The following is a 15,244-nucleotide window of genomic DNA, read 5'->3' as shown; positions in this document are numbered from 1 at the left end:
GATTCTGAGAGGTCTCTTAAACTGGAGACCAACACAGAGTGATGAATGAAGTGAAGATAAAGAGATTAAAAGGAGGGAAAAAAAGAAAATAAATAGTAACAAAATAAATGTCCATATTTTATCACTCAGTGCCACAGCAGCAATTGAAACTGCTCGATCAGTTTATTCATTTGTCTTCCAGTCACGATCTTTCTCCTCTGTTCTTCACTTTGCTCTTTCTCTGCGTACTGTGCACTAGCAAAGGGTCAATTTGGGCGGATAGTTAGATCTACGTGACTTACAATAAACTAAACGGTATGAAAGAGACTGAAGCCAAAAGGTATAAATACAGAAGCTTTCCTCCCAAGAAATCCTCTTCATTTTTACAGTTTTTCTTGAAACTCTTACCCTTCCTTCCCTCGCACTGCTTCGCGCGCCAGGCCATTAGAGCCATCTCGCTAGCACACCGCGCGCAGGCAACATGTATAAAAGGGCTGCTGCCGCCAGCGAAAAATGAATCGAATCCACTGACTCGAGCCTTGGTTTAACAAGTGAGAAGTCTGCCTTCTACCACCAAAACACACCCGTGCACCCGTACACCACCACCATAATTGGCAGCCACTTGTACAAAGACAATCCGGTGAACGGTACAATTATAGCGATCTCTGCAAAAGCATAAAGTATCGAGATGTCCCGTTTGGACCGCCTTGTGGTGCTTTTGGAAACGGGGTCAACGCCGTACATTCGCAACACCGCGGCGGACCAGCTTTCCGACTTGGCCAAAGGCCATCCCGAAGAGATCATCAACTTGTTGGGCAGAGTGTACCCTTTCTTGAAAGCAGAAAAATGGGAGACGAGAATTGCAGCAGCAAAAGCGTTTGGCGGCATTGTGAGCCACGCACCGTTGTGGGATCCCAACTCAGAGGAGGCCATCGAGAAGGAGAAGCAGTTGCAACACATTGAAGAGGCCAATACGGCCACGCGAGGTCCTGAGCCCAAAGTGAAGCTAGAAGAGGAAGTGAAGCTAGAACAGGACGAAGAATTGAAGAAATTGGACGAGAACTTGCTGACCCTAGTAAAGTTCGAGTCGTGGAACTTGCATGAGCTTCTCAAATCAGGTAAGAAGCTTCTAGCGTCGGGAGGAGCAGAGTTCGAACCTAAGAAGCCCAGCGTATGCGAGAAAAACGAAGATTCACTACTAGGCAAACTCAAGCAGCATAAGTCCTTGATTAAAGAGGAGGATATAGACGGGCCAAGAAAGCCACAAGTGGTTTCTGCTCCAAGCATCAAAACTGAGGTGAAAGAAGAGCAGCCTCCTTCACAGCCGCTGTCCCCCCCTCCATCTGATAGCGGCAAATCCGCAGCTGCCAGTGCCCGTTTGAAAGCCATGCAGAAGCGCCGAGCTAAGGCGAACGCTAAATCCAGCGCTAATAAGATCGCGCCGGTCGACCTCTCGCAATCCTCAATTTCAAGAAAACTAGTTGAGGATGGTGAAACTGACGGCAAAGTGAAGTCGGAAGACTCTCCGCTGTTCGACATAACGTCCCAGCAAGGAGGCTCCAAATTGGTCATGGAGAGCAAAGCACCAGAGTTGTCGCCGCTCCTATCGCAACACGCCAAGGTTGCTGGTTTAGTCTGGCAATTTCAAGGCGTTTACGAGCTTTTATTGCACGATCTCTTCGATGAGAAATGGGAAGTCAGACATGGATCAGCGCTAGGACTCCGTGAACTCATCAGAGTACACGGTAAAGGTGCAGGTAGGGTAATGAGAAAAAGCCGTGCTGAAAATGACGCCAACAATGCTGCAACCCTAGAGGATCTTTCTGTCAGGCTCTGTACTCTTTTCGCTCTCGATCGCTTCGCTGATTTTGTGAACGATACTGTGGTTGCGCCTGTCAGAGAGTCTGGTGCTCAAACATTAGCTGCCCTACTACTCCACTTAGATGAGAGGTCAATATTAGAGACATTCAAGTGTCTAAATTCTTTGGTTTTACAAGACCTTCCAGGTGGTTTAGAAACACGGAAATGCTGGGAAGCAAAGCATGGCGGTATGTTAGGTGTGAGATACTTTGTGAGTGTCAGAACTGACGTGCTTCTTGTGCATCCTGAACTTCTAGACTCAGTGGTTTCCATGGTTTTACATTGCCTAAAGGAGAGCGAGGATGATGTTCAATCGGTTGCTGCATTGACTTTGGCTCCAATTGCCACAGAGTTTGTGAAGCAAGGCACAGACGTTATCAAATCACTTCTTGACGTTGTTTGGGATTGTCTCATGAACTTCGAGGACGACCTCTCTGCTTCCATTGGCTCCGTGATGGATCTTTTATCAAAATTATGCACCCACCGTCAAGTTATTGAAATAATGCAAGCGGAGGCAGCCAAGGAGTCTGAGAACTCCTTCGAGAATTTGATTCCCAAACTTTTCCCTTTTTTAAGACATTCAATTACAAACGTGAGAAAAGCAACTCTCACAACTATGCTAGAATTCTTGTCCATCGAAGACGATACCACTAAGCTATGGATTACGCCGAGAGCAATGCGTTTGATCCTTCAGAACCTTTTAGTGGAGCAAAATCCTGAGGTTTTGAAGCTATCCCAGTCGGTATATGATAGAATGCTCAGAAACATTGCAGAGAATTCACATCTCAAGAAAGTTGATCACTACATCGCCCCCCACATGAAGGCCATCTTGACGCTACTCATGACGCCCATTGGTATTGCTAGACATAATTATCATCTCAATACCAGCCTCATAATCAAACCAAATGGCACCACGTTCGAGAGCAATCCCAGGCAAGACTCGCCCTCTGAATCGGACGTTTTTGAGCCCGCCAATGGCGATGCTCCACAGCCACCCAAAAGGGGTAGAAAGAGAAAATCAGATGACAAAGCGAAAACCCTCAATCCTACCGCTGATGAGCTCAAAATCAATATTGATGCACCTGTGCACAATGGTGATGTTATGTTTGTTGGGTTTGATATCTTCATCGCTACAAGAACTGCATTGGCTAAGGCGATCGGCTTAACCCTCTCATTTATGGAAGACAAAGAGCTTCTCAATAGTGCCTTCGAGAGCTTTATGCTCTATATCAATTCACCTCATGTCACACCTCGTTTATTTACAGCTATTGTCATTGAAGAGTACGCCAATACTCTGAAGTTGCTTGAGAGACCAATTTCAAGTGACGCCACGGAGAAATTTTCGGCCGTGTTCTTGGAGACTCTCACTACTCCTGAAAAGCTCCCCTTTTTCCGTGAACTTGTTCCTAAGCTCAAAAGTGTGAGGACCTCTTGTCTTCAGCTTTTTGACGTCTTTGTTACTCACGGCAAGCTATCATCAAGCAAACTCCCGCAACTTCCTGTCATTGTTCAAGGTGAAAGCGACGCTGGCCCTGGCGCTTTCAGCATCGAGAGTGCCGAGAAGCTTTTGAGCGACACTTACCCCAAGCTCACTAAGAGTTTGTCATCGTCCTATAGAATTCTGGCCAATCTGGCTTTAGAAGATTCCAAGCATCGTATTCAACTAGCTTTGAATGAGGCAAAACTTGCTTTGACACAAAGAACAACCAGTGTTTTAGCCGCCTATGCTGCGGCTGTCCTTGCCTTGACAGGTGTGCCGAAGAAACTTAATCCAATAATAAGATCACTTATGGACAGCGCTAAGCAAGAAGAAACCGAATTATTGCAGAAGCGATCTGCTAAATCAATCGCAGCTTTGATTGATCAACTCAAACATGCTAATAAAGTTGGTGCAGCAGATAAGATTTTGAAAAATCTCTGTTCATTCCTATGTGTGGATACATCCGAAGTTCCAGAATTCATACATAATTCGAACTTCAGAGACATTATTCTTTCGCTCAGAAAGGAAGAGGCAAAAACAGATCCTGCTGACATTGCTGCGCACGAGAAGGCCGTACAAGAGGCAAGAGTTAAAAGGAACGGCGCTTTGCTTGCGATGGATGAAGTCATCAGCCTCTACAACAAAGATATATTCACAGAACTCCCCAAACTCAAGGAGATTCTTTTCGGCTCGTTGGACTCGATGGAGTCCGTTACCACAGATGATATGACTAAGGATAATGTTTTGGGTCAAAGTATTGTCGATGCTCTAGGTGTATTACGAGCTTTGCTTCCCAAATTGAGCCCTAATCTCTACCCAGAAGTGACCGAGCACCTTCCTAGATTGCTCGCGGGTCTTAAGTCTGAACTTAGTGTTTTCCGGTACTCATCCGCTAAATGCTTTGCTACAATTTGTTCGGTGATGCCTGCCAAGGCATTTCCATTTTTGGTCCGCAACATCATCCCTATGCTCAGTAATGCTGGTAAGTTTCGTGAGCGTCAAGGTGCCACAGAAGCCATTTACCATGTATCTAATGCCATGGGTGCGGAAATTCTTCCATACATTGTGTTTCTTATTGTACCGGTTCTTGGTAGAATGAGTGACGCTGATCATGACGTTAGAATCCTCGCAAGCACTACATTTGCTTCGATTATAAAGCTCGTGCCATTAGAAGCTGGTATACCTGATCCTCCAGACATGCCTCAAGATCTTTTGGAAGGAAGAGATAGAGAAAGAGAGTTCATCCAGCAAATGATGGACCCCACAAAGATCAAACCATTCGAGCTTCCAGTGGCTATTAAGGCGACCTTGCGTAAATACCAGCAAGAAGGTGTCAATTGGTTGGCTTTCTTGAACAAATATCACTTGCATGGCATCTTGTGTGATGATATGGGATTGGGAAAGACATTGCAAGCTATATGTATAATTGCTTCCGATCATCACATGAGAGCCGAAAAATTCAAGGAGACGGGTGCTGATGAATTTAGAAGATTACCGTCATTAGTTGTTTGTCCTCCTTCATTGACTGGTCATTGGGAGCAAGAATTCAACCAGTATGCTGAGTTCATGAAAATAGTCGTCTATGCCGGCGGTCCATCGACAAGAGCTAATCTCCGTCCACAAATACCAACAGCCGATGTTGTTGTTACATCGTACGATGTGTGCCGTAACAATATTGACGTTTTATCCTCTCATTCCTACAACTACTGTGTGCTAGATGAAGGTCATATAATCAAGAACTCGTCATCTAAGTTGACGAAGTCGGTGAAAAGAATCAAGGCTGAGCATAGACTTATTTTGTCTGGTACTCCTATTCAGAATAACGTTTTGGAATTGTGGTCATTGTTTGACTTTTTGATGCCTGGTTTCTTAGGCGTCGAAAAGATATTTATTGAAAAGTTTGCAAAACCGATAGCTGCGAGCCGAAACAGTAAAACATCATCCAAAGAACAAGAAGCGGGTGCCTTGGCCTTAGAATCTCTTCACAGACAAGTGCTCCCGTTCATGCTTAGACGTTTGAAGGAAGAGGTCTTGTCAGACCTTCCTCCAAAAATTATTCAAGATTATTACTGCGAGCTCTCAGACTTACAGAAAAAGCTTTATAAAGAATTTGCGAAGAAACAGAAGTCCGTTGTCAAGGACGAAGTCACCAAGGAGGATGAACCCATGGAATCCTCTAATGAATCACCCAAGACGCACATTTTCCAAGCTTTGCAGTATATGAGGAAATTGTGCAACCACCCAGCTTTGGTGATCACTCCAAATCACCCACAAGCAGCTGAAGTTGCATGTTATCTCGCGAGCAAGAAGTCTGATCTTAGAAGCATAGAGCATGCGCCGAAATTGAAGTCTTTGAAGAACCTTTTACTCGAGTGTGGTATTGGAGTGGGAGACAGTGAATATGCGAACTCAAAGGGAAAGAGCAAACTGAAACAGCAACAACAACTTGTCTCCTCTGAGGGTGTGATCTCCGAACATAGGGCACTCATATTCTGTCAGCTCAAAGACATGGTAGATATTGTTGAAGAAGAGCTCCTCAAGAAGAATATGCCTTCAGTCACATACATGAGACTTGACGGTAGAACCGACCCTCGAGACAGACAGGCAATTGTGAGGAAGTTCAATGAGGATCCCTCCATTGATGTATTGTTACTCACCACCAAAGTTGGTGGACTTGGTCTTAACTTGACTGGTGCTGATACCGTCATTTTCGTTGAGCATGACTGGAACCCTATGAACGATCTTCAGGCCATGGACAGAGCACACCGCCTTGGTCAAAAGAAAGTTGTCAATGTATACAGATTGATTACAAAGGCAACGCTCGAGGAGAAAATTATGGGCTTGCAAAAGTTCAAAATGAACATTGCGTCTACAATTGTCAACCAGCAAAATGCTGGATTGGCCCTGATGGACACTAATCAGTTGCTTGATTTGTTCGATGTCGATGAGCAGAGCACCAAGATTGAGAACGGCAACGACGACAAGAAAGAAAAGAAGGTACCGGACGAATTGATTGGAGGCGGGATTCCTACAGAAGCAGTCGGTGAACTCGGCCAACTTTGGGACGAATCCCAGTACGAGGATGAGTACAATCTCGACAACTTCATCAAGACACTTAAGTAAGGTGCTGCTTATGTCTGCGACTCTGTAAATGGTCAGATGCCATCACAGCCTGTCGAGAGCACGTACACCATATGCTTGTGGAGTGAGACGCCCAAAACAACAAAAAATATCTGCTAGGTTCAAGGTAGAATCCAAATAAAATATTAACTTCCCATCGATGTAGTGGGGAGTTGGCGGGGCACACTAGCGATGGCGATGGCGATGGCTAGAAGTGTAAGGATATTCTGCAGGACAGTCTAATGTAATGTCTAGAAGAGCCCCACTGGATGCTCTAAAGATAACATTCCACATCGTCTAGCAATCTTTTCCGAAGGGCTTGAGCATGAATGAGAAGGAAGAACGAGCCATAAGAAAGCTCGAAGATGATGCTCAAACGTCATTCGGGTACCTCGTTTCCGATGAGAAGTCAAGCACTACAAGAGCACCCGAGGCTATGGATGTCAAGGCTGCCAATGCTGTCGATGTGACAAAGAATACGCCGAAATGGGTTCATTTCATTGCTGGTGGTATTGGTGGCATGGTAGGCGCAATTGCTACGTGCCCTCTCGACGTGGTGAAAACTAGACTTCAATCGGATGTGTTTAACCAGACGTATAATAAGGCTCCAAAATCAAGCAATCCTTTGATCAAAGGTGTTCAGCATTTTGCGGAAACATGTGGTGTCATTGGTCAGATTTATAGAAACGAAGGACCCCGGGCTCTTTTCAGGGGTTTGGGGCCTAATTTGGTGGGTGTGATCCCAGCAAGATCAATCAACTTCTTCACATACGGCGCAACAAAGGATATTGTCTCTAAGCGATTTAATAATGGCGAGGAAGCCACATGGATTCATCTTGTTTCTGGTATCAATGCCGGGTTCGTCACTTCAACGGCAACAAATCCGATTTGGATGATCAAGACAAGACTACAACTTGACAAGACGAAAGGGAAGCATTATAAGAACTCATGGGACTGTCTTCGCTATATATTGAAGACTGAGGGCTTCCGCAGCTTGTACAAGGGATTGAGTGCATCCTATTTAGGTGGCATTGAGTCCACCATTCAGTGGGTCTTGTACGAACAAATGAAACTGTTTTTAAACAGAAAGTCCTTAGAGAGGCATGGAATCAACCAGTCGGGTAAAACCACAAGTGATCACATTTACGAATGGTGTGCTCGTTCCGGAGCTGCTGGCGCTGCCAAATTCGTTGCATCTCTCATCACATATCCACACGAGGTGGTGAGGACCAGATTGAGACAGGCTCCTCTAGAGTCTACCGGTAAGCCAAAGTATACTGGACTTATACAATGCTTCCGTTTAGTGATAAAAGAGGAAGGCTTTGTGAGTATGTATGGAGGCTTGACCCCACACTTGCTTAGAACGGTTCCTAATTCGATTATTATGTTTGGTACCTGGGAATTAGTGGTTCGTCTCTTATCCAAAGCTTAACATTAGCATTTTCACTCAGTTGTTTGGTTTACACGGTCTGGGTTGGGTATCGGTTTTATGAAGACACTCGCACACATTCTGGCTTGTATATATTTTAGTGCACTGTTTAAGTCTTCATTCCATTCGTAGTTTCTTCGTTGGGAGCTCATCCTCTGATGAAAATCCCTCGCCATTTTCACTGTCCGTATCTAAAGCCGTGTGGCGGGGTATATCAGCTTTAGGTTTTGATCCCTTCTTCTCTTCCGTATTCGATTCATTGGGCTTCTTATCTATGGTGATATTCTGTGGCTTCTTATAAAATTGCGGTGGCTCTCCTTCTGGCAATGTCACGCCAAGCTGTTCTATAAGAGGATCGGAGGGAAATTTTGTTTTCTTTTTCAAGGGGATTGTCAAATTGGAAAAGGGTTTCCCTTGTGAATCTCTCGGTACTTTTCCCAAGGGGTTCAATTCAGGATTAAAGTATATACTCTGCTTTCCCCAAAGCTTATTCTGAGCTCTTTCTCTTTTCTCCTTCTTTTGCTTTTGCTGTTCAAGAAACTCCGAGAGCTTTTTCTCATGGAGTTTGTGCTTTCTTATGAACTTCCAGTCTTCTTGTAGCAGCTTAAGACGTTTCTCATCGCTCTTGTCCCCTTCAAGCTTTTCTATCTGGAAGTAAAGTCGGATTGGGTCGATTTTGGTGAGTTTATCTAGCATATGCTGGTGTTTCTGCCGCTGCTGTATCTTCTGCTTCTGCTTCAGCTCATGCTGACGAACTTCCTTCGCCAAGCTCCAATTAGATCGTATCATTACGAAACGAGCCTAATCTACAAAATGAGCAAGGATGTCTTGGGTCTTTCACAAAAGCGCAGTCTGTGTTGAAGGATTCCTCAAGTCCAAGTTGAAGTCAGTTGCGCGGTGAGATTTGGGTGTAAAATGTGTAGGCTAATGATGATACAAGAGAAAGCTCGTACATACATAGAAACAATACAAAACCCATAAAGTACAACAAAATGGACTCCAGTCTAGAACGAGAAGCAATTATTGATAACAAAAGTAGTCACATCCGTCACCTTTAGTGTGTCACTTTGTATGTTGAGAAGACTGAGTACATTCGGACTGACCTGCGCGCCTTACACTTAGCTAGTTGCCAAATCACTGTTGCAACCTTCCACTATATAGTGTTCACCATGAGCAGACTACAACGACAGCTGCCCCCTGAACAAAAACAGCAACCTTCTCAACCACAAGTCAGTACACAAATTCCTGCAGAGGCACTAGAACCCATCAGAAACCGACTCAGTCAGGTGCACCAGTCGCTCAGGAAACTAGCTGACCAGATCAACTTACATAACAGAAACCCGGCGAAGGTGAAACTTCCGTCGTACCTGAACCTTCAATCGCAATTTCAAGTGCTTATTACACAGCTTCAAACGATCGCTGCTAGGTTGGACACAAATGATGAGATACTAAAATCGACGAATGTGTATCCAGTACCTTCATTTCCTACTACACAGCATGAGGGCCTTGTGACAACTCTATTGCGGAAAAAGCCTCTTCCCGAAGTGGACGAGTGGATTGACGCTGCAATTGCAGAGAGTGAGCTGTTCAAGTTGCCCATTCACGCAGATGACGAGTTCGCTGAGTGGTGCTATGCTAAAGTAAAGGAGTTGGAGGATGAGTTCACGTTTGAAGGGTTTCACACAGAAGAAGAGTTACAGTTGATGGAAACAGAGGAGGGCCAGAAAAACGAAGAAGAAAAGACAGCAGCCGAGACGGAGAACAAGAAGACGATTGATGAGATTAGTGGTGGGAAGAAGCCAATGTCTCCAAATACGGTGTTGCGCTTCATGACCCGTGGTGTGTTATAGACCAGTTACGCTCAGGAATAGGGCATCGTCAACTAGCATGTGAGGGGTACGTCTCTAGCCTACATGATACTACAACTCTTGTCGTGCGTGCTTCATTACCTATCTGCGCCAACCACAGTCCTCATTATCACGTCTATGTATAACACAGCGGATAACCGCTGATAATAAAACAACCATGCTTGACCTATCCGATCCTTGGAACCTTGCCTGCCTACTCGGCAGTTTCACTGTATGTGTAGAAATCGTAGAAGTACATGATGGAGAACACGAAGAAGGCCACAGCGCCACCCAACGTAACTGTCCTCATTGATATTCTTGTGGCCAAAAGCTGGCCGCCAATACAGGCAGCCGCTGTGCACAAGGCATGGCCCACAACAGCACCTAAAATCACGAACCAATAATCCAGGCCTGCTGCCATTGCAATGGTTGCAATCTGCGAACGATCACCCCATTCTCCAAGGAATGTCATGACGAAAACCTGTATCCACACGGGAGAGAGAACAAATGACGCAAGGTTTTCTAGCTGATGGCCAATATCGGAATACCAGGTTTTGCTCTGCAAGTGTGCGCTTCTCACTGGGGAGATGGACTCTTGAGCGGCACCACCGCTTTCCAAATTCTCCAAATGGTGGTTCATCTGAGACGAAGCCAACTCTTCCTCGACTTCAGCCAACTCTTCATCTACGCCTGCCTCTTTCGACATCGAGAGACCTTCACGCAACAATTTGATCCCGAACACCACGAATAGCACCGAGGCAAGGAATTGGGTTACTCTCCTCGAGATCAACGAGGGCAATGCGTGGCCCACGATGCCCAGCAACACTGTCATGACCGCCAACGACGAAAACGCCGACGAAAACACCACAAGCTTCGAGTTTTTCATTGCCATAAGCGCAGCAATGAGAAAGGTCTTATCGCCAATCTCACTTACGGTAATCATCGACACCGCCATGTAGAACGAGGCGGCATTGTCTGTGTGGGTATCATCAAGCCCCAGCTCATCTGAAGAAGAACCTCCAACAATTGGCGCCTTGTTTGTTGTGTCGTGTGGATCGACCCCTATGTGGCCAGCCTTGTATGGAGATGACACCTCGTTCTTCTGTAGGGCAAGATCGGCAGACGGTGTAGCCGAACCAGGGTGTGCCAAAGCAAGCGCAGCAAACGCCGCAGCAAAGAGGTTAGTGCACTTCATGGAAACCTCTAAAGAAATGGGTAAGTTTAAGATTGGGACCTCACTAAGGGTGGTGAAGACGGTATTCGGAGTTGAAAATTTGTTAGCGGCGCGCTGCCGCATCCGCTATGCGTAAGGGGAGGCAGAGTTAGGGTTGAAGAGGTCTAAATAGCGAGATCTTGCTGTAGACGGCGGTCTCAAGACAGTTTGAAGCTATGGAGAAATCAAGCAAAATCCTGATGATGTTTTCTTCCTTCTGCAGCTGTTCAGATCACAATCTCGCTTACACGTTTGTGACTTTGCAACCGAATAATAGCGCGAGAAAGTATGATAACGCCAGGAGTTGTGGGCGGAGCCATGCAGGCGAGACTTTGCTAGGCGGAGGATTAATTAATGAAAAAAGTTCAACTTTGATGAGACTTTATTGAGATATGTTTTGCTTTTTTAGGCTTCGATGGAAAACCCAAGCTTCTTCTTTCGCTTATCTGGTTTGTTAAGGGGTCTAAAGGTAGTACTGTGTTTGAATTCTCCGTGGCTGCGAAAAATCCTCAAAAGGTAGGCCACAACTATTGATAAGTTTTGGAAATGGACCCTTTTCTTTACGTGCCTTTTCTGAAGATGTACGAGCCATGCGTTTCTTGAAGCCCTACACTTGAACATGTATGCCGAATGATATTACACTCTGTCGATGTTACAGGTCTACTAGTACATCTTGAACGCAACCGGAACATCCGTATTTTAAATATTATAGGCTGGTCATAAGAAGTATGTGTTTCAATACTAGATGTCTTATCCTTTGAGATATTTCATCTTGCGTACACTTTTGCGGATTTTCTTTCAAGACTTCAAGAGACGTTGAATTGCGAAGTTCCCATTAAAATTCTAGGTAAATTTCATACATTTAATATCATCAGCTCTATCGCGTTGCTGACGTTAGGCTGTGCAGCGCAACATGCCTTTGAAAAGGAAGATCGTACGTTCTAGTTATAGTCGAGGCGATTGTGTGTTTGAATTTATGGAAGCTTGGACCTTACATTTGGTATCCCAACATTCTATTTTGGCTAAAATGAGCCTGACAAACAGAAGAACTTGCAGGTGGTTGCTTTACGTCGAACGTTTATGAGAGAAAAGCAATTGGAAATGACAATCAAAAACACGTGGACTGGATCTGATGCCTAAATGCAATAAGCATTACATACCATGTAGTTTATTCGTATGTTGTGATTGTGAGATACTGTTGCTTCAAACAAATTCGACGAATTTACTGCATATGCGCACCTCCCATTACGGCTTATCGGGTCCCAGATCTTACCCTCAGATCTGTTGCCACCATGGCTTCCAGGATACTACGGCTCTATAGATATAAATCAGATACTTCAGCACTTGCTGAGAGATTTCAGCAGATTCTTGACGAGAAAGTCCCGTCGACTCCAACCTCCTTAATGGATAAGGAGCCACGACTTCGAGAAATGTATGCTCAATACACTAAGGAAAGTTCAGACAAAGAGTTCCAGCACAAATACCAAAAAGAATTAGCATACGTGAAAAGTGAAAATCTTTTGAGGACTAAAGAGGCAAGAGACCTTGCTGACACAATCACGAACCCACCGTGGAGAGGTACTGAAAGGGTAGAGGACACGGCTCTTCGAATGCTCGTGGATTCTGCTCCCAAGGCCAAAGCAATGCCGAGACAGAAAACTATCATATCGCCACAGGTTCCTACTAAAGAGCGTATTGCCAATGCTAGAGAGTCCAGTTTGGATTATAAGGTATCGAAGACCAAGACGCCTGAGGAGGCTGAGAAGGACAACTTCAGAGAAATGTACAAGGAGAGGTTGATGGGTCCATCGATGTTTATAGATGCAACGTCGCCAAGAACCACGCTTGGAATGGTAACATCGCTAGCGGATGCCAGAATCAACGCAAAGATCGATCAAAAAAGTGGGAAGTTCAACAGTCCAGAGATGGATGCCGTCAGGGGAAAGCCGCTTGATCGCCAAAGATTGGCTAATAGCACAGACACCAATTTTTTTGTGAATGAGATTCTCAACTCACAAGAATGCTTACCGCCTTGGATCGAAAGCCAGCAAGGCGTGGAAAAGGAGAAACAAGTGTTTCGTCTAGATTTGCAGAAAAAGTGGTTCAATATCATCATTACTCATCTACTGAACAACCATGGCCAATCAAAATCCGAGATTCTTGCTAAGGTAGCCCCTGATAGTTCATACTTACAGAAGGAATTGTATATGCCAGAGTTTCGTCGTCTATACTATCCCTATATCTCCGCTAAGGTCGACGATCTCAACAAGGGCATTCGCAATTATAACTTACAGTGTCCATCCTCGAGCTTGCACAAGTGGAAGATGACTCCTGAGAATGAGATAAGTATGCTGTACGACGCAGTGATAAAGAATTTGACCGCACTCGTCGATGAGTGGGTTGAAAGGCAAAATCAAAGACGACAGATAACCCCTCAAAAACTTAATGCTGGAAGGTCAATGCTCGGTCTTTTCGAGCTGGCTAAAGGCTCCTATGGCTCGGGTAGTCACTATCAAATAATAGAGAGGCCAACAGAAAAAATGGAATTCTGGAAGCTGGTGAAGTCAATCTTCAAACCTGTTTGATACCGTTTCGTTGACGATCAATTGAAGGATATCTTATAGACGATCGCTATAAATGCAATGATCAGTGATGCAAACCACAATTTCCAAAGCGCCAAGAAAGAATAGATGGCTCCCTTCTTGTTGTGGCTTTTGGATGCGTCTAGAAGCCCCTGGTAGAATGCCTCGCTCATTCTTTCTCTGCTAAAAACAGACGTAGCACGCTTATAGCCATTTTCTCCCAACCTCTCTTTAAGGTTGCTATCACTAGGGAATGCAAATTCGGTCAAGACTGACGCCCATTCATTGATATCATCATTACGGTTATACCCTGTAGCTTCGTGTATGTTAGTTCCATCATAGCTGATAATCGACTCTAAAGGTCCTCCATGGTTTATAGCTAGAACTGGCAATTTGTTTAACATTGCTTCGACTGGCACAATGCCAAAGTGCTCAAAGGTTGGAGTATAGAGAAGCAACTCGGCGTTGCGAAGCATGGCATTCTTTAGGGATGTCTTTATGGAAGGCATGAAAAGCACCTCGACGTTCAGAGGCATGATCACAAGCTTACCTCTGAAAGTGTTATGTTTAAGTCCCAACTTTTCACACAATGTTTCAAGCTCCCGAAGATGCTGAACGTTCTCGGCCACTCTAGCGTCGAAGCCGCCTGCAACCACAAGTTTTGGTAGTCTTTCGTTTGGATGCTGTTTCTTGAGCGCAGCGTATGCCTCAATTGCCAATGGTAAGTTCTTTAGTCTTTCGAAACGATTAATTGAAAGAAAAAACTTGTTATCCTTCATGAATTCCTGAAGCTCCTGCTCGGTAGCTTTGTCCACCGAGGCATCCTTATCAATACAGGGATATATGACCTTAGGATCTATGTGTCCCAAGTGAGTGAAAGTCTTGTGAAAAATACTCTTGGTAAAAGAGGAGTTCACCACTATCTGATCGCTGACACCTGTGGTCCACTCCTCTATGGTATCAAAGGGCATTCGGTAAAGCTTCTTGATCAAGCCCCCTTTCCTGACAAGCAACTGATCAGGAAAATGACAGTAGAATAATACTTTGCTTGACTTATTTGAAAAGATCGACAAGAATGGCACAGCGAAGGAGAGCTGGTCCACGATGAAGTAGTCGTACTTTTTGATCTCGCCGCTCAAAATTAGCGAGATCACCAACACCAACTGTCGAAGAATGGCGAATACAATGTGAAATCTTTGTAGGATCTGTGTAGGCAAGAAGTCTCCATGGACCACAACCTTAAGCTGTCCTGAGGACACCTCTTCGAAGCAGTGTGTCTTGTCACAATGGGAGGTAAAGATGGTGATGTCGTGGCCTTTGTCCTGGAGCCCAACAGCTGCATCAACGACAAGTCTTTCGGCGCCGCCAATGCCCAAGTCTGGGTGAAGGAATGCAATTCGAGACATGCAGTTGTAGTTGATCTTTGAGATTTCAGAATGGACGCGAACCGCACTTATAGGTAGAAGGTAAGTAGAAAAATGATGGGCGCTTGCGGGCGTAGGCAATTGACGTCAAATACAACCTGATTGAGCCCAAGTGAGTCAAGAATATGTTTTGGAAACTCTATTCCGTAAGCATGAAATGCTGTAGATGGTGAGAAGCTGGCTACTTCTGTCGTTAATGGCTGCGAAAAGTGAGGCGATCGAGCATCAGACTACTTAGTAAATACCCTCCGACTTGCTCAAACGGTACAAAACTACTGTAGTATAGTCAATTGGCTGATCGCATATCTCC

At 44.9% G+C, this 15,244-nt stretch overlaps 7 protein-coding genes across 7 annotated transcripts; 4 read left to right on the top strand and 3 right to left on the bottom strand. All coding sequences in view use genetic code 12, as the record gives it.

Annotated features, from left to right (window-relative positions):
* Positions 1-667: 667 nt before the first annotated feature.
* On the top strand, positions 668-6,442 carry CJI96_0002253 (DNA-binding ATPase; the record flags this gene model as incomplete). Its single annotated transcript, XM_029035770.2, has 1 exon — positions 668-6,442. One exon carries the CDS (start codon positions 668-670, stop codon positions 6,440-6,442), a length of 5,775 nt encoding a protein of 1,924 aa, XP_028891012.2.
* A 322-nt stretch (positions 6,443-6,764) lies between these two features.
* RIM2 (Rim2p) lies at positions 6,765-7,871 on the top strand (the record flags this gene model as incomplete). Its single annotated transcript, XM_029035769.1, has 1 exon — positions 6,765-7,871. The coding sequence occupies one exon, from the start codon at positions 6,765-6,767 to the stop codon at positions 7,869-7,871; it is 1,107 nt and encodes a 368-aa protein (XP_028891011.1).
* A 114-nt stretch (positions 7,872-7,985) lies between these two features.
* On the bottom strand, positions 7,986-8,657 carry CJI96_0002251 (uncharacterized protein; the record flags this gene model as incomplete). The annotated part of the gene is made up of 1 exon (XM_029035768.1): positions 7,986-8,657. The coding sequence occupies one exon, from the start codon at positions 8,655-8,657 to the stop codon at positions 7,986-7,988; it is 672 nt and encodes a 223-aa protein (XP_028891010.1).
* A 380-nt stretch (positions 8,658-9,037) lies between these two features.
* MED8 (Med8p) lies at positions 9,038-9,718 on the top strand (the record flags this gene model as incomplete). Its single annotated transcript, XM_029035767.2, has 1 exon — positions 9,038-9,718. The coding sequence occupies one exon, from the start codon at positions 9,038-9,040 to the stop codon at positions 9,716-9,718; it is 681 nt and encodes a 226-aa protein (XP_028891009.1).
* Positions 9,719-9,929: 211 nt separating this feature from the next.
* GDT1 (putative ribosome biosynthesis protein) lies at positions 9,930-10,910 on the bottom strand (the record flags this gene model as incomplete). Its single annotated transcript, XM_029035766.2, has 1 exon — positions 9,930-10,910. One exon carries the CDS (start codon positions 10,908-10,910, stop codon positions 9,930-9,932), a length of 981 nt encoding a protein of 326 aa, XP_028891008.2.
* Positions 10,911-12,220: 1,310 nt separating this feature from the next.
* CJI96_0002248 (uncharacterized protein) lies at positions 12,221-13,513 on the top strand (the record flags this gene model as incomplete). The annotated part of the gene is made up of 1 exon (XM_029035765.2): positions 12,221-13,513. The coding sequence occupies one exon, from the start codon at positions 12,221-12,223 to the stop codon at positions 13,511-13,513; it is 1,293 nt and encodes a 430-aa protein (XP_028891007.2).
* Positions 13,514-13,530: 17 nt separating this feature from the next.
* On the bottom strand, positions 13,531-14,916 carry ALG2 (GDP-Man:Man(1)GlcNAc(2)-PP-dolichol alpha-1,3-mannosyltransferase; the record flags this gene model as incomplete). Its single annotated transcript, XM_029035764.2, has 1 exon — positions 13,531-14,916. One exon carries the CDS (start codon positions 14,914-14,916, stop codon positions 13,531-13,533), a length of 1,386 nt encoding a protein of 461 aa, XP_028891006.2.
* Positions 14,917-15,244: the final 328 nt, after the last annotated feature.

This window comes from Candidozyma auris, chromosome 2, assembly GCF_003013715.1.
Source record: "Candidozyma auris chromosome 2, complete sequence".
Classification (NCBI taxonomy): domain Eukaryota; kingdom Fungi; phylum Ascomycota; class Pichiomycetes; order Serinales; family Metschnikowiaceae; genus Candidozyma; species Candidozyma auris.
Note: the sequence above shows the minus strand (reverse complement) of the source record. Positions and strands in the feature narration are given on the sequence as shown.